At 35.1% G+C, this 26,808-nt stretch overlaps 1 protein-coding gene and 1 long non-coding RNA gene across 3 annotated transcripts; both read right to left on the bottom strand.

The window, feature by feature from the left end:
- LOC109709896 lies at positions 2,158–5,718 on the bottom strand. The gene is made up of 2 exons (XR_002216231.1): positions 4,920–5,718; positions 2,158–2,522 (listed from the first exon to the last, which is right to left on the bottom strand). It is a non-coding gene; the product is annotated as an uncharacterized LOC109709896 (long non-coding RNA).
- Positions 7,145–25,581, bottom strand: LOC109709929 (increased DNA methylation 1-like). 2 transcript variants are annotated; one of them, XM_020232310.1, is made up of 10 exons: positions 25,350–25,581; positions 21,597–24,741; positions 19,826–19,949; positions 19,516–19,601; positions 15,915–16,156; positions 14,148–14,234; positions 13,033–13,132; positions 9,289–9,484; positions 8,711–8,966; positions 7,145–8,589 (listed from the first exon to the last, which is right to left on the bottom strand). In XM_020232310.1, exons 2-10 carry the CDS (start codon positions 24,564–24,566, stop codon positions 8,271–8,273), a joined length of 4,380 nt encoding a protein of 1,459 aa, XP_020087899.1. In that variant the 5' UTR covers positions 24,567–24,741; positions 25,350–25,581; the 3' UTR covers positions 7,145–8,270. The 2 variants fall into 2 exon arrangements, with proteins under 2 accessions (XP_020087899.1, XP_020087900.1); XM_020232311.1 differs by having other exon boundaries at positions 21,597–24,577.

The following is a 26,808-nucleotide window of genomic DNA, read 5'->3' as shown; positions in this document are numbered from 1 at the left end:
GTATCTAAAGTTTTTTGTATATAATTTAATGAAATATTAACAAAAAAAGCTACCGAAAAGATAAAAATGAAACCACAGGGGGGGGGCAATTTGATACATTTTAAACCATAGGGGGGCAAAATGAGAAACTACGAAACCACAGGGAGGGTTTTTGAAATTTTCGCTTAATATTTTAGGTCTGTGATTTGAACTTTACAATTTATCAGCACTGGCCGGTCTAAGCTTATGAAAAATATGGTGAGAATGCGATGCATTTGAAGACTGTAAACTTCAGTCTAAAGTGATGTTTCACTACTGCATTGATTATTGCTGTCTGCTCTATTTGGAATTTTGGAGACGACAGCGCACGCCACTAAAGTTGCCAAAATCAGCACTCAAATGCCATGGATTGCTATTGGCTTTTCTTTTCTTTTCTTTTCTTTTCTTTTCTTCTCTCTCTTCTTTTTTTTTTGGATAAGCCTCAAATAACCGTACGTGGTTTCATACTTTCTCACTTTAGTACTCTTTAATTTACAGTATATCAATTTAGTGCCATATGATTTTATTTTTCTCATTTCGTTAGCTCCCCCGTTAATATTTCGTTACATTATATGCAAGAACTTTAGATATCCCACCTAGGTTTATCGAATATTTACTTTAGTATCTTTTAGTTTTAATTTTGTGATTTAATAAAAAAAAAATAGTGGAGGGGATAATAAAAAGAGAAAAACGAAATCATAGGATTCTAAATTGATACACTTTAAACCACAGGATACTAAAATAAAAAAATACAAAACCATAGAGGTGATATTTGAAGTTTTTTCTTTTTTTTCTGAGAAATGCTAAATTTATAACCGAAAAAGGATTGTACGATTACAATCCATGGCATTTGAGTAATTATAAAAGAAAAATAATAAGACTAGCAAAAGAAAATGAGTCATTGGATTACAGAGCTGTACCCTTATAACCAGAAAATGGTCGTAGTATGGCTAGTATTGTTTTTTTTTTTTTTTTTGGGGTAAAATATATAGAGACCCTCTGAACTTAGTTCATGAACTTTCAAATCTGATAAAGATATCCCTTAAACATTATCAAATACTTCAGTAGACCACTCTCTTCAATTAAAGTTATTAATTACACAATCGTTTTGGTCTTATATGTTGCATATAATTTTATAAGCTTCAAAACACAAATAATAATAATAACAATAATAACAATAATAATAATAATGATTCTTTTTTTTCATTCTAACATATTCAAGGGGAAACAAAAAATAAAGTTTGGTTCAATTTATTTTTCGATCATCGTACTTAATTATCGAAATTGAAAAAAAAATGATATACTTTTACATATCTTTAAATCTTATAGAATTATATGTGCAACATCCGATCAAAACGATTGTGTAATTAATAAAAGAGCAAAAGCTCAGGTGTGGGTCTCCTCCATACACTTCTTTTTTTTCTTTTTTTCTTTTTTTTGGTCCTCTTAATACTTGTTAGGTTTCATTTCTTTTTTCTAATTGGGGTCAGGCCATCAAGGCAATCTATTTGGTCCAATGCTCGGTGGTTATGAAGCAGAATCATTTAGATCTAATTTGGTATTGCAGTAAGAAAATGTATTTACAGTTGCCACCGTAATTTTATAGCATTTGACAAGTAAAGATAAAAGTACTTCGAAATTTTTAAGCCTTATAAAGTATAAAAGAACATGCTTTTACAATACAATCCCAAGCAAAACCCTAGACATTTATAAATCTACCACATTAAAAAGTTTTAGTTCCACTATCAATTCCTGAATCCTGTCAAGTGTTAACCAACACACCACCAATATTTTGAGTCATGTCTCTGATCATTGTTGAGATATATTCTCATGCATAGATTCACCATTTATAACCGATTAGCATGGCATTAGAGTAACATTTTGAATCCAATATCTCTATCATTGAAATTATGAGATCAAAGAAAAGACCAAAATACAATTTAAGTCACAAACACCCCCAAATCAATTCACCATCTCTCTCTTGCAAAACAAAAAAGGTGGGGTTCTACCAGCAAGTGAATATGAATATAGTTGCAAATAAATTGCCTACACATTTTAACACTACTTACCAGGAACTGTCTGTGTTGCAGACTCTTAACTAATTACCTCAATTTTCTATGAAGTTCAGAACCATCAGAATGCAATTAACCCCCTTCAGTTTCCAGATTTACTGATGAATTACTTTTCTTGAAGCTAGAAAAGCAGCATATAAATGTAGAACACATGTGATACTATCATCAAATGACAACAATCTCTCTCACACACCAAAAAAAAAGCCATTCACAGTTTTCACACTTCAAGCAAAAGCTGCTTCATTATATTTATAAACCATGTGAGGGCTTATAACTTTAGGATCTCCACTCTGTTGATCACATCAAAGGCTTTTATCATGTTGTTTAACTTGCATCGAGATTCCGGCTTCTGTTTATTGCTGCAGAAAAAATTTTCAGATGTCGAAATCTCCCAGCATTGCCTAGTTTTCTTGGGTGCTGTTCAGCTCTGACCTGAATGAAAGGTTCAGATAAATAAAGAAATAATGAACTGCTCTCTTTTGAATGCACCCGGGACGTTTAGTTAAAACATTATAGATAGCTCAGAATGGACAAAAAAATATTTACAAGAATTGTGTACAGAAGAATTGAATGAGAATGACAGTTTTACTCCTACATCTCAATGCTGCATTGTCAGACACACTAACTGAACAAAAATAAAACAGATAAACAAATTGGGTTAGGCGAAGTGTAACTTGCAAGGGAAAACTAATATCTGGTAATGACAAACCACAATTCTCATATGAATTCATTGCATAAAATTAGTGCAAGTAAATTAGCATGGATCAATTATTTTTTCTGCCTTTTCAGCATACAATCCAAGGATACCGACAGACTGTTTACAGCTTGTTTGAATGCATAAATACCTTGTTCACCATAACATGCTGATATTGATAGTTCAAAATATAAGTTTGATAGAGCTTAAATTTGAATGAGAAGATATACCATTCCATTAATCATCATCCAATCTACTCCATTCCATTAATCAACATCCAATCTACTTCTTCCAAATAGGTTCGATGTTCACATATTTAAGATAAAAATGTCATTAGAACACAAACTAGTACACCCAACAAAGTTATGATTTACAAGGATTAGAGTATACAATTAAAAGTGCACCCTGCCAATTAGTTGCAAAGGCATATCTAAACCAAGAATGAAGTTAGATGCTTAAAATCACTATTTAATTGATCATGCTAATGAACAAAAATTGCTAATTTGTAGGAAATACTTCATTAAAAATAAAAAGGAAAACGCAAAATAAACAAGTGCAGTAGTTCATTGGAGGAGCAATCAGAAGCAAGCATCACGGTTGCAGAGAAGATAATGAGCCATTTTAGCACCCTAAGTCAATACAAGAAGCTACCAAGTGCCTGTTAGCCTCACTTTCGGAACAATTCCCTACTTCAAGAAGAACAGTGGAGTAGCATCTGTCAAACAGAAGTCTAATGGTTTGGCAATGATTCAATGCATAAAGTCGTTAGTGCTGCTTTAAGCAACTCTACTCAAATAGCAATTCTACAAAAGCTCCAGCTAGAACAAACAGGTTCTCTGGCCACAATTGCTTATACTAAACAAAGTGTCACTAGGAATTAAGGTAACGCACATGTAAGTGAAATAAAAAAGATTAAATTAGCATTGTTATTTACATCCTAATTCTATAAATTTTTAGTATATTATTGTATTCAAGGATTTAGCGTCATGGCACGAGATCGTGCCGATTACTTGCTGACACGGTACAGCACGGTCCGTGCCATGACGTGCCAATGTGTGCCGGTCACAAAAACATCTACGTGCCGACACACTATGGCAAAAAAAATTATTTTTTTCGCACTGATATATTCTTATTGCTTATTATATAAATTTATAGAATCTTTTTGCATTTTATTGAGATAACTACTTGCTAATTTCAAAGAAAAGAGGACTCTGCGCCGTGCCCTCAGCAAGAATCTTATTGTGCCGATATATTGTCAGCACGGTACAGCACTGCTCGTGCCGTTAGGCACTTAAATCCTCGATTGAATTTAACTATTTAAAGGCTGCATAATCTTTTGAGTAGACAGTATACTATCCCTCAAAATCAACTTAAAAATAACTCATGGGATTGATTACTTATCATTTTCTCCTGCTACAGAATTTACTAAAAGCTTTTATTTCCTTCCAGACAAAATTGATATAACTCACTCCGATGGAACACTTACTCTTTCAATTAAATCTGACAATTCAATGTTACCAAGAAACAGGTAAGTAACTAACAAAATCATGAAAAGCTTCCATTTTTTGTTCCTTACAGTTCAATAAAAGTTTTATTATAAAAGGCACTATATTTCAACTTATTTGTCCTACATGTGCAATCTTGAGCTGAAACATAGCTTGACCTTCTAAAGTATCCACTAATACAAAAAAAAAATATTGGCCACTCGAGGTTAATACTACTCTTACGAAAACAAAGTGAAAAAGCACTATTGGACTTCAATTTACAAGAAACATTCCATTCTGGCGCAAATCTACCACACAAGTTCAACAAAAACAGAAAAGCATAGATGCACAATACAAACTGAATCACCTTAGATTTTTCATCTGAATAATCCTTTGATTAAATTCATACAGTAGTGCACCAATCATTTTATATATACCGGTAAATCAATCGTAATTAATTGAATTTGGACATCTACAAGAATTCAAAACACAATCTATTTTATAGTAGATAGTTTTTCTTTTTCTCTTCCACTTGCAAAAGTATACCACTGGAAAACACCATAAAATGAAGATAATGATTGTTCGGTGCAACGAATTTTAAGGAATATTGCCAAGTGGTAGATAACACAAAATTCAGAACAGTAAACATACCTTAGTAGTTAAGAGTCTTTGCTGATGACGAGGGCTTTGTTTCAGTTGATGCAGATCCTCTTTGGAAAGGAAGGTGATGATCAATTGAAAAATTACAAGAAAAAAAGAAGATTCCAACTACATAAGCAATATCCCCCATCAAAGGGAAAAAAGAAAGGAGCTCCAAATTTTACATATGAAGGGGTTGTTCAGTTGAAGGTCAGTTTATAGAAGTCGAAAGTGAAGGTTTGAGAACTTGACTTCATAACTACGAGGAATTCCAATCCTTAGAAGCCATCTGTTTTATATTACTTTGAAGTTTCACTTCATCACCTGCCCTTCACTCAGACAAACAACTGAAGTACTTGCATCAATTCGGAACTATGCTTCCTAGTTACTAAAATCTAGCAAAACACCATTGAGGTGGATCTTCCAATAGTATAAACTAAAGTTCCGTTATATTGTATGATTAAAATTTAAATCAAGATCATCCTATCCTCTATCTAATTTAATGCATTCTACTGTTTCTCTATGTATTCTTATGTTAACAATCTTTAACTCATTTAAGAATCAAAGACTCGCAAATGATGCAAAGTAAACAAATTATGATCCAACATGAGGCCAGATTAGTTTTCAATCATTTCATTCTTTTTGAGCTTTCAAGATATTCTCTCAATTTCCTTTTAGACTCTCAATGAAAACATGGAAAACAGTCCAAAAATTTTGGGACTAAAACAAAAGTGAAATTAAAGAGAAAATATTTTTCAACACTCAAACACATATATATAGAGTCCGGCTACTATACTATCAATAGCACCAAGCACTTGCTATTGAATTTTTTGCCGTTAGATCTACCCCTTAGACAATTTTCACCTGTTAAATCATACCATTCAACCAACCACCAACTCAACCCTAGGGGACCACTATCATCCCTAACCGTACATTCTTTTGTCCAAGGGTCGAAAACCTAATAGCACCAATGACTTGGTGCTATTAATAATATAGTAGCCTATATGTGTGTGTGTGTGTGTGTGTGTGTGTGTGTGTGTGTGTGCGTGTGCATGTACAAGCACACATACATGCATGAATATAGACATGCAAATATGGCTGGAAATTAAATGATAAATACTCTATTTAAAATTTTTAAGAATGGGAGAATCCTGACGACCAAATTCACAGATGGAGACAAATTTGACAAGCATTCATTTAAACCAAATGCATGCATGAAGACAAAACGACAAGTTTTCAATTCAAAACAAATACATGCATGGTGACAAATGCGACAAGCATTAATTCCTAGATGCATATAGTAATATTACTGTATCTTTTCACATAATAGTCGGTATGCATGAATGTAAGCATCAACATGACATGTGGACTATATCACCAGTACGTAGCTATATTCCACCAACACAATTTCGAGTCCTTGTTCTTACTTTACCTTATGATCATTTTTCACTCCAGATTACTGCTAAAGCATAATATTTTACAGTTTTGCAGAAGACTAATCTACTTATAGAAGAAAACATAAAATGATGGCAATTTGAAACATGCCAAGAGAATACAAATACACTCCCTTTGTACCTCCCCAACAGTGCACCAGCATGATCCGTACCAACCAGCAGGATCAGGACAGAACTCATTGACAAGCATAATCACATGCATATAAGTTCTTAATTTATCACATCACATAAGCATAATTACAAGTATGTTTTGAGTATTTATTTCTTTTAAACCTCCTAATGCAAATCTCAAATCTGGGACCAACATGTCCGAAAACTTTGGTAGTATTAAAGCTGAAATACTTAGCATTGTTTCAACATCTAGTCAATACTTATATTGCCAGCATAAATATTAAAACATGCACAGCCACCACGTACTTTTTATCAGAAGTCAAGAAAATGTTTTTCAATATTCTTATAATGCCGAAGGTTCAAGATTTGATATGAAGGCCTCTAGTGATATTACCACGTGTCAAATTGTGTGTAAATTTAAACCTGTGTAAGTTACACACCGAGGCACAACATGCCCACAGACACGTGCTGGCGCAAACACACATACACATACTTGAGTGTTTGCATGCATATGCGCATACGTGTACGTATGTATGTATATGCAGATGCACATGTGTGCACACACATACATGACTCTATGCATGCATGCATATATATATATGTGCATACGAAAATGTGTACATGTACAAGTTTTACGTATATGCATGCATTTATTATTTGTTGAGAAGCAAGAAAAGAAAAGGCATTTAATTGAAATTCTGGCAAGTTACCTCATTAATGGATAATTACAGAAAGATGACCTCATCAGTACAGCTAGCGAGAGGCGGATGTGTACAACATTATGGTACAACAAAGCTAAAATTCTCACGATGAAGTCTCCATTTAGTCTGTTAGTAGAACTGGACAAATATCTTCTCAAATGTCGCCTTCCTGATTGATTATCTTCTTACAAAATGGTCAGAACCTCTTCAAGCGTCTTACCGCAGCTCCTAATTTCACTAACCCCTACACGATTGTTGATGATTGATTCAAATGCTTTTAGCTAGTTTGCCTTATGCTTATTCGAAAGCTGAAATAGTCCTTGTTTTGGACCTCTTTAAATAACTCTTAACTCAATTTTCCAATAGACTCTTGATGCAACCAATCAAAACTGCTCTAGAAAGGCATTAATGATAAGCACCAGAAAGGGAAGGCCCCCAAGGCAAAATTCGGCTAGATTCAATTTTCTGATTTTGTCAATCTGGCTTTTGGTAGAAGCCTAACACCATTTCTCATCCACTTGATATCATATGAAAAATCCTCGGTCCACATTCGGTACATTTCCCAAAGAACCGAAGGAAAAAATTGAGAAGCAACTTCTCAATTTCCATATGAGAAGTCAAATGCTGTTGAACTCGTCTGACAGCTGGCTCAGTAATTACTTCGCAATATCACGTCATAGATCTTCCCGATGACTATTTTCACTTCCAAATGAATTTCAACAAGTGAAGAAATACAACAGCTGAAATCTTGTATGTTATAAGATCCATCATTGGACTAAATCCTCCTCACAATAAATATACCCACATTTGTAAAGAAGAATTGAAATTCAGAGATGAATGGATCAAAAGGTTAACCATTGAGAACAGTTGGCTACCATTTTGCAAAACAAAAGCTTGTCTTCCGAAATATGTTTCGCATTCTTCGGAGTTTTCTGGTAAAGCATTCATACTAATACCACAAAGGTTCTCTGTTTTGCATTTGAATAAATAAACAGAATGGTAACTGTGACTCTCAATTAATCAACATGCACCAATCTTGCACACTTTTGAGAAAGAATGGTGGCTCTTCCTCAGGATATATGTGATTAAATAAAATTTTAAGCTTCAGTATTGCCTGTGGAGCCGACCTTTGCAGCATGGCACCATCCCGCAGAACCACATAATTCATCTTTGAAAGTATCAGATGATCCATCCAAAGGAATCTCCTGCTCATTGATCTTTTCTGACTCTTTGTCAGCGAAGCACTTATCACCTTGTTGTTCAGAAGCATCTGAAAAAGCTCTAATGTCAGATTCAGCACCCTCAGAATTAAGGCCCCCAGATGGATCAAAAGAGCTTTCATCCTTTTCTCCAGCATTTTGAGCACTGGTATTGGAAAGTATTTGGTCAATTTGAGATGGATTATCTTCCACAACCCTGAAAATTCCACCAATAAAAACAGAAAAAGATAGTTTTGAAGTTAAATCATACACTGATAATGGATTATGTAGAAACAAGAAAAAGAATGTAAAAACAAAGGGAGAGTCAGGAAGCTGACTTCTGAATCTCGATGATCTGCTGTATTGGACAGAATCCGAACTCATCTAGATTCGAGGTATCCTTGGGTGAAATATCGCTTCCATGAGAAAATAGCTGACCATTTTCCAGTTGACTATCAACCAGTTCCACAGATGTCATGTTCATTGACAACAAAAATTCAGTATTCTGATTTTCATAAGAGTTCCCAAGATTTTGGGAATGATCTCCTCCTACATGTAAGTCATCTTCTCTAACAGAAAGGTCCTTTCTCATCCCTGCATTACCCAAAAGAGCTTATGAAAGTCAGACCAAAACTTACATGTTTTACAAGACTACTAACCACCCGTTCAGCCTTCTCTACTCCGAGAAGCAATAGCCGGCACTTGACAAACAAAAATTTATGGTGGGAAGCTAAAATTAGCTTATGATTTCAATTTGAAACTTCTACCGTTGGGTGAATTTTCAAGAAAAAGCCATTAATGCTTTTTTGTATAGCTCTACTCGAACAACACTTCCACAAAAGATGCAACCATGTAAAACAAGACAAGCGCATGGTGAAAGGAAATGAACAGAACCAAATTGGAAAAGAGCCTTTACCTGATTCTTCAGCTTTGGTTTCATCCAATCTCTTCATCAACAATGAAGATCCGGGAAAGGACATCAAGTTCATGTTACTTAATTGTTTCTTTTCATCATTACCCATAGGTTTAAACCCGAAACCCGATGTCCATGTGTTAACTGAATCTGGAATTGCCGACAAAACCAACATCTTGACACTGAATGATCTCAGCATCTATTTTCACAGAAATGTTCAGAGAGTTAAATTTAGCATATAAGTAACTTAACTAAGTTCCATTCTACCTTGGTATTAATTACTTCATCCTAAAACAAGAAGTAAATGAACATTTTATATGCATAGTCCGTTCATTCATTTCAAATTAACCGTATGCAGATGGACAGTAATATTGTGCACAGCCATGAGAATACTACATATTAGGTAAGGAAAAAAGGCCAAAAAAAAAGGACAACCAAAAATGAACCAATTGGGTCCTAATCGGCATTTTCATAGCTAGTTCATTTCTAGTAGGCAAACCCACCGCGATGCTATTCTGTTTTACCAATCCTCAAAGTATTATACTACTATAAAAGCTATCAAACCGAAAAGGAAACTAAACCAATTCAGCCCTAGTTTGGGGATGTGTAACACAAATGCAGCTGCTTTGATGCTTGAGAGGCCCCAACAAATCCAAAAACACTATAGAGATTCTGACGCAAGACTAAGCCACGTTAAGAAGGAAGGATGCAAAGAAAGATACACAAAGAAGCCAATTCTTTGAAAAGAAGAAAAATATTATTTATCAACTCTAAATTAGTTTTATCTATATATATATATATATATATATATATATATAGAACTAGGCTGGAATACTATTAATAGCACCAATGACTTGGTGCTATTAAGTTTTCCGCCCTTGGATTAAAAGATGTGCGGTTAGGATGATGTGGGCCCCCTAGGGTTAAGTGGGTGGTTAGTTGAATAGTATAATCAAACGGATGAAAATGATAAAAAAGGTAAATCTAACGGCAGAAAACTTGATAGCACAAAATGCTTCGTACTATCGATAGTATCCCAGCCGAACTATATATATATATAGAATCCAGCTCCTATCTTTTTAGGAGAACGGAGGTCTTCGTCCTTCTAAGTCGTTTTAGATGATAGAGATTTTAAATCGATGATTGGAACTGTTACAGTTGATCTATAGTATTTAAAGTGTCTAGAAACTAAATTTCATGAATTTTAAAAATTATTTATATACTGATCAAAGGATCACAAAATCGGCAATTTTTGATTGGTCTATATGAGCTGTTTGCTTGTTTAACGGTGGAGAACAATCCAAACAGCTTGAATGTTTTCTAGAAAATTCTTTATACTATTTAGATAACGTTTAATAACTCCGATCATGAATTTAAAAAGTCTAATATCTATTTTCACAAGGGTATTCATTTTTTACCGTTCATTTTTTGACTCTTCAATGAACTTGATAACGAATTTTAAAATTTATAAAATTTAGTTTCTAGACATTATAAATACTCTAGATCAACTTTAACGATTTTGGTCATCGATTCGAAATTCCTATCATCTAAAACGACTTAGGAGGACGAAGGCCTCCATCCTCTTAAAAGGATAGTAGCTGGACTATATATATATATATATATAGAGAGAGAGAGAGAGAGAGAGAGAGAGATGAGCTAGAATACTATCAATAGCAAATCGGCTCTTTTGCCACCCATTTGTTTTCGATGATGGAGCTTCCAAATTGATGATCGACACCGTTGAACATGATCTATACTATTTGAAGTATTTAGAAATCAAATTTCATACATTTTCGATATTGTTCTCTTATCCATCGAGTGGACACAAAAATGAACGGCTGAAAATGAATATTCTCAAAAAAATGATGATAGGAGTCTTGTAATCAAGATCAAAAGTATAGATCTTGTTTTAAATAGTTTAAAGAATTTTCTAACAAAAATTCAATTGATTTGGATATCTTTACACCGTTAAACGAGAAAACGCTATAGTCGACCATTAAAATTACAAATTTTGAAACCCTTTGATCATTAAGAAATATATCGAAAAGATTTGAATTGGATTTCTAGATACTTCAAGTGGTATAGAACATGTACAAACGATGCCGATCGTCGATTTGAAGGCTCCATCATCGAAAACAAATGGGTGGCAAAGAGAGTCCCGTTTGCTACGATAGCATTCTAGAACCAACTATATAGTATATATATATATATATATATATATATATAGATATATATATATATATATATATATATATATATGGGTCCGGCTACTATACTATTATGAGTACGATCGCTTTCGTACTCATAAGTCGTTTTCGATGATAGAGCTTCCGAATCGACGATCCATACCGTTAAACGTTATTTACAGCATTTAAAACTTATAGAAATCAAATTTTATAATTTTTCGACATCATTTACCTTACGATCAAGAGGTCACAAATTTGATAATTTTTAATGGCCGGTATGGGATACTTGCTAGTTTAACGGTGTAAAAGAATCAAAATTTGTTGAATTTTGATAGAAAATTCTATTCACTACCTAGATAAAAATCAATAACTCCGATCTTGAATTGAAGGATCTAATCATCCTTTTTTAGGACATCGTTCGATTTTGACTGTTCATTTTATGCCCGTTTGATGGACTTTATTATGATTTCGAAAATTTACGAAATTTATTTTCTAAAAGTTTCAAATACTCTAGATCATATTTAACGGACTGGATCGTCGATTCGGAAGCTCCATCATCGAAAACAACTTATGAGTACGAGGGCTCCAATACTCATAATAGTATAGTAGCCATGGCCTATATATATATATATATATATATACACTCGAATCTTACTATGACTGAAGATAACAAAATTTAAAACATCTCCAAATCTAAACTGATTAGAAATAACCAAAACTTTCCAAAAATAACTTTAAAGTGCAAATTTGGAGGGCTAAACAAATGAATTTGAGTCTCAAACTTGGAATGAGCGGCTTCGCAGTTAGACACATAGAACTCAAAAAGTTGTTTCCAAATTTGGGGTAGCACGCTGGAAATGGCCACCAGAGCAAAAAGTTATTGCCATTCAAAAGAATTTCCCACCCTGATTGTAAAAATTGCCGAACTCAACGGGATTCTCGGCCCAACTTAGTCAGGTCATGCTTCTCCATGAATTCTAAAGCATCAGCTTCCCTCAGATGACTTGAAATGATGGTGAGAACTGTCACTGAAACTAAATTCAGATTGCGCACTGCTTCTCCCGTGGTTGTTCCCACCATTCAAAGCATAGTAGGAGGGAAGCTCTAAAATGCTTCTGGATTTTTAAACTCTCGAAAGCATCAAGCGGGTAAGTTTGGGCAATGCATTCCCAGACTAGGCCTAAATTGCCTCAGATTGGTTTGATTTTCATACTAAATGTCAATCCAGTTTAGTTTTAGTTTACTAAAAGGCTTGTGTTTTTCCTCTTCCAAAAAATAACCATAACTGACCCATGCACGCCCTACCACATATTGTACTCAAATGTATCCATATCTGCTACTGCTTCACTGACAAGGGAAATTTAATACATCACTTACCTATTTTTTGGCTTAAGATTGAAAACTTCAATCCAAAGTCTCTAAAAGAATACAAAATATAAATACTTAAAAAGATATTATTCTAGTAACAGGGGAAACTAGTTTGTCAATATTAATGGATCAAGTGACATAAAATGAAATAGCAGTCGGGTTTCGAAAACTAGGTAGTAAAGCATGAAAATACCTTTTCTATGGCATCCATTAATCGTCTACACATCCCTTGGCGACGATACTCACTGCAAGTTGCAATGAATGGCAGCTCAGCAACTGTGTTGCCATGAACCCTGCAATTTTTCATCAAAAACATGGCTTTACCTCTGATGAGTTAAACGACGGCTTTTAAAACTGCATATTGTTTGGTATACAAGCAGCAGAAAAGGTTCTGGAGGAAAAAAACACTTGCTCATAAGAAGCTTTAGGAAGAAAGTATCAAAGGCAAAATAAGAAGACTGAACAAAAAAAACTTGACTTGTCGGTTACAAGATAACTCCATGTCACTGAATTACACTACTAAATGCAAGAATGAATACTTAGCACAGAATTAGCAAATCCCCTCATGTGAATCAAACTAGAGCACAACTATCTTTTCCAATCAAAACCAATTGGGAAATGGATGACATACCAACAAAGCAATGAAGAGATAAAATAATTACTTAACCAAAGTAGTAAAAGCCTGCCTAATCATATCCTGAGTACCAATAAATAAAGAAGTTTGATAACCTACCAACCGATCATGTTAAAACAGATAACATGCTACTCTTCTTTTCCTTTAGTCAAGTCCACATAAGCTACCACTTCCTCAATATCTCCATTTAACGATATAGTATTCCGGAAGTCAAACTGAATCCAACAAGGAACTACTTTTTCCCATACCAAGAATAAAGGGACGATTATATATCTCATTAAGATAAAGGACGAAAACCTAAAGACCCTTTTTTCCTTTAGAGTAAGAAGAAATAAAAACCTTGAGGCTTAAAATAAAATTTCAGCCTCAAGTAGAAGCCATATAAATACTAGAAGCCGAAGGATAAAGCATATTGCAGGTCTCTAAAAACTTCTCCATGAAGCATTTGATCTTACACTTATATTATTTTGGCCCAATAGGAGAGAAACAAGTGGGGCTTGAATAAGCTCAGAAGAAGAGCAACAGAAGTTTAACCAAGTTCCAGTGGGCCCATTAGTAGGTAACAAGTAGAACATGGGAATATTTGCATTAACTACCACTGTAGACAAGAGCAATACATCGTAAAAATGGAATATTGACAATACTGCATCGGCCTGATGAATCAAAATGTTTACCTGATGGATGCCACTGAAACGACTTCATCACTCTTCTCTAAGATTAGTGTGTAAAATCCTTGATAATTTAAGCGAGCAAAACTAGATCTGAAGAGCAAACAATCGAAAATAAGTCAAAGAACAACATTGCGAGAAGCATGGATGACGAAAAAAAACATAACTAAAATATTCAAAAAGGAAGCTAAATTTTAAAAAGTAACTAGAACAACTAGATGAAAAATATTCACTCTACAATCATCGATGAAGATTTGCAGGCACACAGGGAACATGGTGGAAGAAAATAAAATTTGAAACCAATTCCACACGCTAATATAAGGAAGAGGCATTCAAATGTAGGCTTAATATCACTTTAAGAGTGAAATGCATGGATAGTTCATATACTGCCTTAATATTGCGACTTGGATCCTGAACTTTTCATCTAGACACTTCATTCCCGGAACTTTCTCATAATTGCAATTTCATCCCCTACCCTTGAAATAAAAGGGACATTCGTTGACTTTCGTTGTAAAATTACCTTTTTAACCCTGTTTTAAGTTCAAAAAAAAAGATTCAACAACGAAGCAAATATTAAATGGTCATTTTACAAGAAAACTTGGATTTTATACAATCAGGGATGGAATTTCAATTGATGTTTAAAGCAAATTATACAGTAATGGTACTAATTTCAGCTTTCCAATTGTTTCAACATGTAAATCTCATTAACATAAGAAGAGATTAATGAAATATGTTGATGCAAACACGCTTATTTCCATTTCTCATGATTCATGATATTACTATATTTAAAGAGTTTCAACTTTGTCCATGAAACTTCCTAAAGGTCTAATAATAGGCTTTTGAACAAATATCACTCTGCTTTATCTTCTATAAAGTTGAAATTTGAAACCCCCTAAAAAAAAGAAAAAAAAATCTGTTCCTCGTATTAATTTTAATATTATTTTTTCACAAAATATATTTAGTTTTCACATATATATAATGACACTTCATTTTCTACCATAAATCACTTCAGAACATTAGCTAATAACAAATCATGCTCATAAAACTCTCATTCCTTGTGGAAGAAAAGCAAAAGAAATGCTTCCTGTCACTTAACACAATGAAGAAATGTTAAACAACAGAAAAAACAGAAAGTATTGATGATCCATATATGAAATAAACAATCACTTTTGAGTTTGTTACTTCTGAATTCAACCAAAGGAAAAAGAGAAACCAATTCTTAACTGGTTTTGACAGAGTTGTCGTCTCATGGTGGAGTTTTGAATCAGAAAAATACAAACCAAAATTCTCACAGTTAAGTTACAATAGATTTTCGATTCATTCTGAGCCTCACACAGGTAATGAAGGGTGATGGCGAAATCAGAACCAATCAATTCAGGTTTTAGGCCTCACAGTCAAACTTAATTATAGATATGGCAGTTGATAATGATTGCTATATATGTTATTGTGCATGTATCACAAAATCCTTCAATGTTCACAATAAAGACACTCAAACAATTGTAATATAAACCAGGTAATCATGCACTAAGCAGATATGTAAAACAATTAAAGTTAGCTAATTACATATATCCTGCAATTTCTGAAATTCCATGTATGCCCTTCAAAAACTTAATTTCTTAATTTATATCCTTGCATTTAGAAAAGTGTTTCCTCATTAGATAACTTTTTCTTATACAAACCCCACTTCCGTGAATTAGAAGACTCCTGAGACCCCATTACCCCAATGCCTTAAACATAAGGGTATATGTATATTCACGTGAGGCAGGAAATTACCCCCAGTTGTACAGCACATGTGGTATCATGTCAATGCCAGTTCTTGGATCCACCATTCTCGCAAAGCATTCCTCCATAATATTCAGGGCTATCGCTAGCTTCGTGTTGCATTCTGCCATTAGTGTTATCTTTTGTGCAGACTTAACTTTTGGCTCATCATGATTGCACCTCAGAATAGTCCATGAATATCCATCGTCAAGACAGTTAACTACTCCAACATGCGAACGTAGACCTAGATAAACCTGCGAGCAAAGAAAAAAAAAAAAAAAAAAAAAAAAACCTTTAAGCAAGAGGAGAACCGGAGATAGATAGAGAGGGAGAGAGAGTCGTCCCACATTTGATCAACCATAAAGTATCTTCATGCAAGCTTCTCTAGATAACATAATTATGTAAAGGAGCCAAATAATCAAATACAAGGTCCAAAAAATAGGTGACGGTACAATGGTCGCACTCTAGAGAAAATTGAAAAGCGCAATAAGAATGTTAAATAAGTCTTTATTTATTTTAGTTTACAGTATTCTGACAAAATATGCATACTCCTGCTACGGTGCTATGGCCAGTACACAGAAGTTTAGAAAACTTTTCGAGAAACGAAAACATATGTATTGACCTCCAGAAAGCATGCAGGATCTCATCGTTTCATGAACGGCGCATCCTCCGAAATTGCTTCTTTTACTTGAATATTTATGTTAAGATATGGGTACTCAAGATGGTTGACCCAGTATTTATTTCCATTTAAAGAGTCCAATATGTTTCGGATATTTTATTGATTAGATCGAGTCATTTGTTATCAGAAGACTCAAAACATCGAACATTTAAAATATGGAAATCTTTTCTAGAAGTCATAATGTTGGCAAAACCAGTGGGTAGAGTAGGAATAGTCAAGAAGGAAGTTTTAGGCAAATGGCTTATTTAAAATGCAATATAGATTTTTGTTTTCTTTACTCGTGTAAAACTATGTTGCCATATCAGCAGTCTAACCTAGATACATTAATGATGCAACCTTGTTGCTTCCACATACATAGATTAGCAGGGACCAATTCCAATCAGCTTCGATCTGATTAAGTTGATAAAAAGGAACTAGAGTGAAGTTGCATTTTCGGTAGGTAACATGTGAAAAGGTAAGGAGAGAAAATGTAGAGGAAAGCTATCAGATGGGGGAAAAAAGAGAGAGATAAGAGAATAAAAAGGATTGAACAATAATTCTCTCAAAAACAAATCTTATCTTACTTAATTTTCAGATGTGTGGATGTCTGTATAGAAGAGGGGACCAAAAAGATGCCTTAAAAAATTGCATTTTTCCAAACTTATTTACGGTGAAATAGGATCCTCCTGATAAAACTTGCTTAAGAATGAAATACCAAAAAATAACCAAAATGTTGAATTTCAAGTTAGGTAAGTACCAGAGAGTTCAAAACAAATAAAACAAAAGCCATCTATGTAAAGACTTCCACACCAATCAACACACTATAGATACTTCTATTACATTTTCAATCAATGGAAAATTTTATAAGCACAAAAATACTGGTTAATAAATAGAAAAATCTAAATTGCCTCATTTGCTTCCATTGCATGAATCTTGTCTTCAATATCTTCTTAACATTCCGAACACTTCAAGTTTCCATTGTTTCTTTATAGTTTGATGGAAACTCCAAATAAGATCTCTCAGGATTAACCAGTTTCGAGTATTTCATTCTGCAACACATCAAGCATTACAGTATATGTGACATCCATGTATCATGCCGCCGGCTGACCAGCACTCCCCAATTGCCGCAGCTCGGCAAACATGGTTGCTCTTGCTTATATGATCCATGGCTCTTTAAGCCTCCACTTTACATCCTCTATTGAGATTTGAGATTTCAGTTCTTCTTAGTGTTTTAAATAGTGAAAGCTAAGCCCGGTATAGTGGAATTATATGCTACCGCTACGCCATAACGTTTAAAGCAGGATTTAGCCGAGTGGGTTTGCAACGGCCGCTTTAGCGCCATTGTGCCCGCTAAAGCGAGCGCTATGAAGTATGGTCGAAGCAAGTGCTATGGGCCCAAAAGGTTGAAAATTGCAAACAGGTTAAAATGCCTTGTCATATCGGGTTTCGAAGAAATATAAATGATCAAAAACCTATAAATTTTTAGTTTTTTTGGTTTGCTAAATCAAAATATTTTGAAGTTATTTTCAACATAATGACATTAAATATGTACAGGCTTGCAATACTAGAAAAAGGTAATGGTTAGTTGTTTTTTACTTCAAAATCATATGCATTTTCTATAAGGAATATAGACATATTAAGTAGTTTTTTGTGAAACCTGCTATGAATTGGTAGTGCCCACTATCTGCCTTCCGCTATGGAACACCCCAAACGCTATACCCACTATCTGTTATATACAACCTTGGTTCTTCTTTATGTTCAAAAGCTCCATGTCAAAAGGTCACTTTAGGAACTTGTGAATGAATCTAAGAACAATCTTCTTTCGATTTTAATCTCACAACTCACACATCTGCAACATGGTTACCCAATATTTCACCCTATAAGCAGGTATGGCTGGCGGAGATGGATTAAGATGAGAAAATGACAGTTGTAAAGCAATTGTATTTACAATTTTCCATCTCCTTCTATTTTCAATTTCTATATTCTGCAAGAATATCCTATTTAGTTTCAGTCCATGTAGCCGAGGGACTGTCTTACCTATTGAGACCCAGACTGTGCGGTCAATAAGTAAATAAACTACCCCAGGTGATTGTGTGATTAGCACATGGGTATATTTTTTCTAATTATGCAGCTGCAGCTGCTCTCTAGTCCTAGAAAACTAAATAACATAATTTTATTAACAAAACAGCAGAAGCAGAAAGAAAAAGTATATTGTATTGACTACTTTCTATTTACTTTAGGATTCCTTTTGCACATTGTGAGTTAAAAAAAAAAAGTATTTCTTTCAATTGCATGAAGGGGCTACAACCTATTGAAGCAGCAAAGTGCTTTCTACAAAGAACTAGATATTTTGCATTAGCATAAAGTTGATAGGGTGATGAAGTTACTTATAAGCTAATTTTGCACTAGATTTTTAATACTATAAAAACTACATAACAAGTGTTTGCTAACTAAAGATAAATTATTTCTCCCAGACTGATAAATTCATGTCAAACAATTTATATGAAATGATGATATCAAACAGTTGAAATTTCAAAAAGAATAGTCCAACCTAAATTTTAGCTTCCATATCTTGATTAGAAGATCCTTCACATGCAATTTCAACCCAATTTTTATCAGTTATAACACCTGTTAGGTGCCAGAAACACCCATTCATTCATATAGAAAAGTATAGAACTAGAAGTCTGTTATGAGATAAAAGCAGCAGTGACACTTGATAATATTTACACTTATACAAAGAACGAATTTTATCACTCTTATCATATTCTCAGCTATGTAAGTGATTGTAGTTTAAGGAGATAAAATTCAATGGATATCAATATTAAACATTCAATTTGAATTTTACCAGCAACTATCTTGAATAAATTATTTCTTCCTAGTACAATCTTTTCTGCCGTTCAGTGATAATCTAGCACCTATGAATTTTTTTTTTCTCCAAATATAAAATTAAGTTACCTCTAGACAATTTCTCCCACAGAACCATGTATCAGATCCCACATCCCCATCACATGTGATGTGGTCCTTATGGCAAGTCTCATGGTCTGCAATGACAAGGGGAAAGAAAAAGTGAAAATAAGAGATTCTATCATATTTACATGAAGCATTTATATGTTTTAATATGCTGCAAGAAAGGAAACGGCAATATACATGTAGGGGTAAAGGGAAGAGGGGTTGGGGTTTTACAATTACAAATACACAAGCACACATGCAAAATGGTAACAACATTGAGATCAAATAAATAAAAGCCAAGGGTCAGGCAAGTTACATTTTTGTTCACACTGTGAACATTTTAAAATGGTCGAGGAAGTCGATGCCTCTTCTCCGTAAACAGGAACTCCACAACTCCGACATATACAATTGTGGCAATACCAATTACCTTCTGGAAGCTCCTGAAAGGAAACGGAGAGACATGCTCAGCTTAACCAAATTCTCGAATTATTTCACAACAGCTTTGGTTGAGTAACGACTAGCGTCTGATCTTAATTACAGTTCAGTTATGTCAAGTGACTGAACTTAATTACTAATAAACATATTTGCAGAAAGATCAAGTAACAGTAACCATGAAAAAACAGAGCACATCTACGAAAACATAATTAACTGATACAACAGAAAGAGCACGCCAGGGGTACCTAACCATTTTATGAAATTCTAGTCAGGTCCCCAACCTTTCAATTGATATGGTTCGGTTCCAATGTTTGCATTTTGTCCCGATTGTACCTTGCTATCAAATTTCTCAGTTAAAATGGATCAAAATTTCCATGTAGTTGCCATATTAGAATTCCAGAAGTCACTAATGTAACAGTTGGATAACAAATCACATAAATAACTTTGACTAACAACATCTCATGTAAATTTTAACCTGAGTAGGTAATCTTGCCGCAAAATAAATTTCTTTGATACGTCTTGTTGCAACCTTAGCATTTTTTTTCACGATTGTACCCATTTCATCAAATTTCTCAATTAAACTGGATTAAGACACCCGACATCTAAGAAGTACGAAAATTGCTTATGTAGCAGTTAGAAATAAATTGCATAATACTTTGTCTAATCAAATGGAGGAATACAAACAAAAAGATAAGCTTGGAACAAAATAAAAGGATATGAGCCCAGTTATGACAATTGAAACATTTAGGGTTTAAAGTAAAAATTTGCAGGAAGTTTGAGGACCTATGGTGCATTTTTACCCAGAAATGAAGCATCAGAGAAAAATTCCATCTTATAGCAACACTAGCAAAAGCTAACATAGTAAACACTTAAAAATAGGACAAAAGGACTTGTACGAGAATAGATACTAGGTTACAAACTAACAATAAAGCATCATGCACGCAAACTGACGACATAACTAAACAAGCATAAATTATATATAATTCTACTTTTGAACTACAAACAAGAAAACTTGTACCTAGCTTAAAAAAATTGAGTCCAACAAGACAGCACTGCAAATGCCATAAGCTTTGTAGTTGTAGTGGTGATATTAAGTAGTCCCAACTTTGCACATAGACCATTTAAAGCATCTATGACATCCAAAAGATGAAGGCATAAAAATCGGGGGGCGAGGGAGGCAGGGAGGGTTGTGGTGGTTGGAGGGGAGGGGGGAGATAGAGAGATGCAGCTTCAATTGGGTTGGATTAACAGACGTATGGAAAGCGATCCAAATGCAATAAGATACCAAAGAACAGAACCAATCAGATTCGGAACTGAGAAATTGGATCTGCTTTCCTGATATGCAACACAAAAAATTATGAAGTACAGGCATCTGTTGCCACATACTGTAATAACTGTCACTGTATAAACTGATAAATTACCAGAAAATGCCCTTTACTTCTAAAGTTTACTGGTTTAGCTTTACGTAAAAGCTCCACGAGTTAATTACATAGTATCCTACATTAGGATAAAGCAAGGTATATACCTTAATTCTACAGAAAATAATAGGATTATGCAGGAATCAAAATAGGCCACCAGTTTTCTTACTCATGAGTACAATCACTTAAAATAGTTGGACTAGATAATAACAAACAAACAAGAAATGCAAATACCTGTGAAAGCAAGCAATCCTGGTGGTAAGTGGATGGGCAACTATCACAGCATATTAACTCACCACCATCACCACAAAGCCCACAAGTATCATCATTTTGATCATCCAACCCCTCAATTTCCGCAATTTGTGTATTGCTTTTCCTAGCCCTGTATTCAGCCGACCAAGCCTCAAGTTGGCACAGAGTGTAAGATTTACCAGACTGCAAAAAGAGATTCAAGGAGGACTTTTGCATCTTAGCATCTGCGTGAGCTTTAAATTCAGACACAGATAAGACCTTGGTGCAGCAGTTACAAAGAACCCCATTAACAGTAACCCATCCATCCTTGACCACCTCATTGTTCTTCAGATCCCGGTACTGAACAACATCTTTTAAAGATATGACCCCCCTCGCAATCAACCAACACAATACAGTTTTCCTTCCTAAAATTAACCTTTTTCCATCCAAGGAGTTTTTGCCACCTTTTCCAGGGGTTCGCAAGAGCAACTGACAGCCTTTCTTTTTCTTGGTTTTAAGCTTTCTAAATGTTTTCAGTTCAGAATACCCTGAATTCGAAGTAAATTTGCTACAGGAGGTAAAATCTTTGTTTTTTATAATGGCAGTAATCAAAAGGTCGTCATCATAGATATGCAACCCGCGCGGCCTTTTCCGTCCGTTTTCCTTCCAATTCTTAGATTTCTTTGTCTTGGTCACCTTTCTGCTGCTTTGTTCTTCTGTCGGAATACAGCTGTCATCTGAAACAACCAGCGACTCTTCAGAAGCAGCATCTTTAAACTGGTCCTTCAACAAAAATGGCGCATTTGGATGGAATTTGCTGATAGACTTTAATCTTTTCGCATTTGACCCATTTGTGTCGCATTCAAGGGCATGGTGATTTTCCAGAAGCTTTGGTTTCTTCACAGCTTTAAAAGTTGATTCGGATGTTACAATATTGGAATTGCAAGTGAGTCCAAGAGGATCATCAATATTCATGTCCGTATAATTACCAGATATTTGAATGCAGTTTCCACCACATACCCCATTTAATCCAGTTGCTTCAATTTCTGATATCTTCTTAGACTTCTTACGTGCCCTTTTGACAGAACTATTCGCCAACTTCTCTTCAAAAAATATACCTCTCTCGTCGTCAGCTGTAACATTACTATCTATGTCAGAAACAAGAACCCCTTTGCTAAAATTTTCCTCATAAATTGAAGATTTCAATCTGAGGGTCTCATCAAATCCTATTAGGGCATTAGCAGTAGTCTCATTAGCAAGAAGATCTTCTCTGAACCCATCATCCCTGAGACAAGCAGAAGCACCTTCTTGCCCAAGTCCATCCACATGAAAGTCATCCAGGGAAGCTTTATTATGAAGAAGACCCACTTTCTCATTAAAATAGAAGGGCTTCCGCCCACTTTGTTGAATAGCACAAGATATACTACAAACTGATAATTGAGCATGGTTTGATTCTCGATCAGATGCTTGGATACAGAGTTCATGCACAGAAGTTTCTTGTTTTGTCAGTTCTGAATGCTTCTCTCCACAGTAACAAAGTTTCTTTTTTATATGCCTACATTGGCGCTTCTTCTTTGAATCATGCAAATGTTGTAAACCTTCTTCTTTACCAGGCTCAGACTTGAGCTCTTGGGTTGGTAGAATAGTTGAAATCAGAGAATCATCAACTCTATCCTCACTATTCTTACCACCCAATATCATGTTGCTTTTCTCGCTGAGAACAAAAGTGTCACTATTAACAGCTCTAAGAGTCTTCCCTGCTCGAAGAACACCAACTTTCTTATTAATGCACACCACGGCCATGAAAGGATCAAGAAGTTGCCATCTGTCCCACAGAGAGAGAAAATTTTCAGGCTCTTTAATCTTCTTCTCGATGTAAGCAATTGTATCCATAAGATCACCCCAAAATGTATGTATATCTTTCCAAACTCTCCCCATGTCATCTCTCTCAGAATTTGGAGAGCTCTGATATAATATATGCCCACATGATTTCCAAGCATGGGAGAGAGAAGTAACAACAAACGCTCTCTCAGGTGCCGTGAAATATGAAGCCAGTTTAGCCCTGTCGCTCCGCACACGAGGATCAATCCTCCAACCTGAATCCTTAAGAAGCTCCTGTGCATAATTACGTAGAAGTTCAGGAAGGTCCCTATTAATGGACTTCATTGAAGCACCATTAATTGAATCAATGCTCCTTATACTAAATCCTTTCACACTTTGCTCCATGCTTGTAATGGCCAAGGGGGTTTCTAGAGGGGAAGAAGGCAATTGCAGAGCAGCAAAGCTATTTTCTAACATACAAGAATTAGTTTCACCAACTTTCCCACCATATCCTGTGTCTTGTCTTGTAATATTACAATCTAAGGCCACTTTATCATCATAATCCGTTTTACCATCTATTTCTAGTTGTTCATTTGATAGATGGTAAATCGATAAAATGCCCTGTGAGTAGGCCTCGACCGTAAATTGATGAGCATCGAAAGCATCTTGCATGAGAGCATTTGTAGCAACCTTTGATGCATTTAACTCAACTAAGGAATCGTTAGTACCAAGCATGCAATTGCCATTCTCCCTATTCCGGTAATTTAATTGACTAACCGGTGATACTTCCATCTTATTCTCCTTTCCATTTTGAGCATCCAATCTGAAACAAGGAGAGCTCTCCAGAAGTAATTTCGATCCGCTTTGTTCTCCGGAACTCATCTTTGCGGGTTCAGAAGATTCACAAAATGGATCTTCCATAGAAGAGTGGCTCGAGGGAATCGAGCCAGAGTTCATGGTCCTCGAAACATCATTACAATTGCTTCCACCATCAGGGCCATTTCCATTAAAGACATCCATAAATATATCATGCTCCGCCTTTGATCCCTCAAATCGATCGTCGGCCATGCCCATAAATTCTTCCCCAAACAGCATCCGCATTGTAGTCTCCTCCTCCAAACCCTGTTCATTCTTCGATGTTTCTCCCGCCATTTTTAGAACCACTTTTGTCAACAAAAAAATGCCAAATTTAGAAGGGAACCAAGCTCATAGAAAATGTTATCAACTAAGCCCTCAGTCCTCTGGCTTAAGATTCACCAATGAATGGAACAGAAACACTACAAGAAGCCTCAAAATTCCCAAATTGTCAATTAGAGAGCCCTAAGCCCTAATTCCAAAAAAGAAAAGAAAAGATGAGATCTTTATAGAGAAAAGCACCTAAATGCATTGAATTTGAACCCAGCATTTGCAAAAACCTACCCAACGTTCAAAGGAAGAAGATCAGAAGAAACAATTAACCTACATACCTTCAAACACATCAACTAACCTTAGCCCGCCCAGGAAAAACCTAATCTCTAGAGACCATGATCGCATCACATCCATAATTAAGAACGCAACATAAAACAGAAAAAAAAAAAAAAGGAACTCCTGATCCCAAACAACAAATTCTAACAAGATCCCCCAAACCCTAACCACAAAAGGAGCTCAAAATCCACTACCACCGCCACACAAAAACCCAAATTCCGGCGTCTAATCGCCTCAAAACCCCAAATGTAAGCCGGAAACCTATCGAGAACCCTCAGAATCAACGAAAATGCAGAGAAAGGGCTAAGAATGGTGAGGGCTAGAGGAACCCTAAACAAGCAAGGAGCTCAAAATCCGCTACCGCCGCCACACAAAGACCCAAATTCCGGCGCCTAATCGCCTCAAAACCCCAAATTTAGGCCGGAAACCGATCGAAACCCCCTGAGAATCAAAGAAAATGCGGAGAAAAACCTAGGATTGGCGATCGCCAGGGGAGGAACTCATCTGGGGCGGTGATCGGGGGCCACAGATCCGAGTCTCCCGCGCCTCCTCCGCCACCGCCGCCTCCGCCGCCGGGAAAAAGAGCCCCTCCGAGGGTTTCGACACGAACGAGGCGAGGAAAAAGGAGGCGCCTTTCGCACTCTCTCCCACACCCTCTCCCCTTTAACCCTCCCCTCTCTCTCTCTCTCTCTCTCTCTCTCTCTCTCTCTCTCTCNCTCTCTCTCTCTCTCTCTTTCTCTCTCTCTCTCTCTCTCTCTCTCTCTTACACGCAGAGAGAGGGTCCAGAGGAAGAGCGCAGTGTGGCACGAGGAAATGGGGGGATGGGTTTGGAGCCTCAGTTGTTGTTCTTACTTTGTTTTTTTCTTTAAAAAATTATTTAATTCTTTTCAAACTTTTCTACTTTTAAATTTGGAGCAAATCTTTATAAACTCTTTCTAAAGTTACCGACTTTTTTATTTACCCTTTCTAAAAAACTAATATTAAAATTACTTTTTTTAAAATCCCAAAGCTTTTCAAATATAGCTCTAAAGTTAAAATCTGTAAGGGACTGTTTAGTTATATGTAGTTGCAACTACACTACACTTGTAACTGTATACAAATACAAATTCAATGTTTGATCTGATGTATTTAACTCTAACTGCTATAATAGAAACTGTAGGAGGAGGCTCAACTGCAGTAATTCGAACTACGCCCAAATTGACTGCAGTTCAAACTGCTATAGTTGAAGAGAGTAACATTAGATAAAAGGTATGCTTATCTGCTTAATTATTTTTTAAACAAAAATTATTTTTCTTTTTTACATTGGAGGTAATCTCACCATCATATATATATAAATAATAAAATTTAAAATTTATTTTTCAACTGCATGCAATTAAACAAATTATTTATACTTGCAGCGTTTTCTACTACATCCAACCAAACAAGATATATGCAGTTGTAAGTTGTAACTGCTGTATTTTCAACTTCATGCATCTCTAACTACACTGCATTTATTTATAATTATTTCTAAACAAACGGTCCCTAAGTGAATTATTAGAAACAGCCATTATCTGTAAAATTATTATTTTACCCTTTCAAAAATACCCTTTTACCATCACCAATTTTTCTTATTTACCCTTAAGTTAGGAGCAAAACTTTTTATCTTTTCAAATATATTCTTCTACCATCATCAACTTTTTTTATTTGTCCTTAAGTTAAGGACGAAATAAATATTTTCGTTATTTTTTAGCTACGATAGAAATACAATTCCGGTTTAATCCGAGATAACTTAACGGACACTAACAACAGAAATATTTTTGAATAATAGAGAAGTATATCAGAGATATATTTGAAATAAAAAATAAATAAATAAAATATTTAAGAAGTTTTGATAAGTATATAAACAAATATCCCTTTAAATTTTTGTGCTAGAGTAAGGACAAATTAGTAA

This window comes from Ananas comosus, linkage group 5 (genome assembly GCF_001540865.1).
Source record: "Ananas comosus cultivar F153 linkage group 5, ASM154086v1, whole genome shotgun sequence".
Taxonomy (NCBI): domain Eukaryota; kingdom Viridiplantae; phylum Streptophyta; class Magnoliopsida; order Poales; family Bromeliaceae; genus Ananas; species Ananas comosus.
This window is presented reverse-complemented; position numbering and strand designations above follow the sequence as displayed.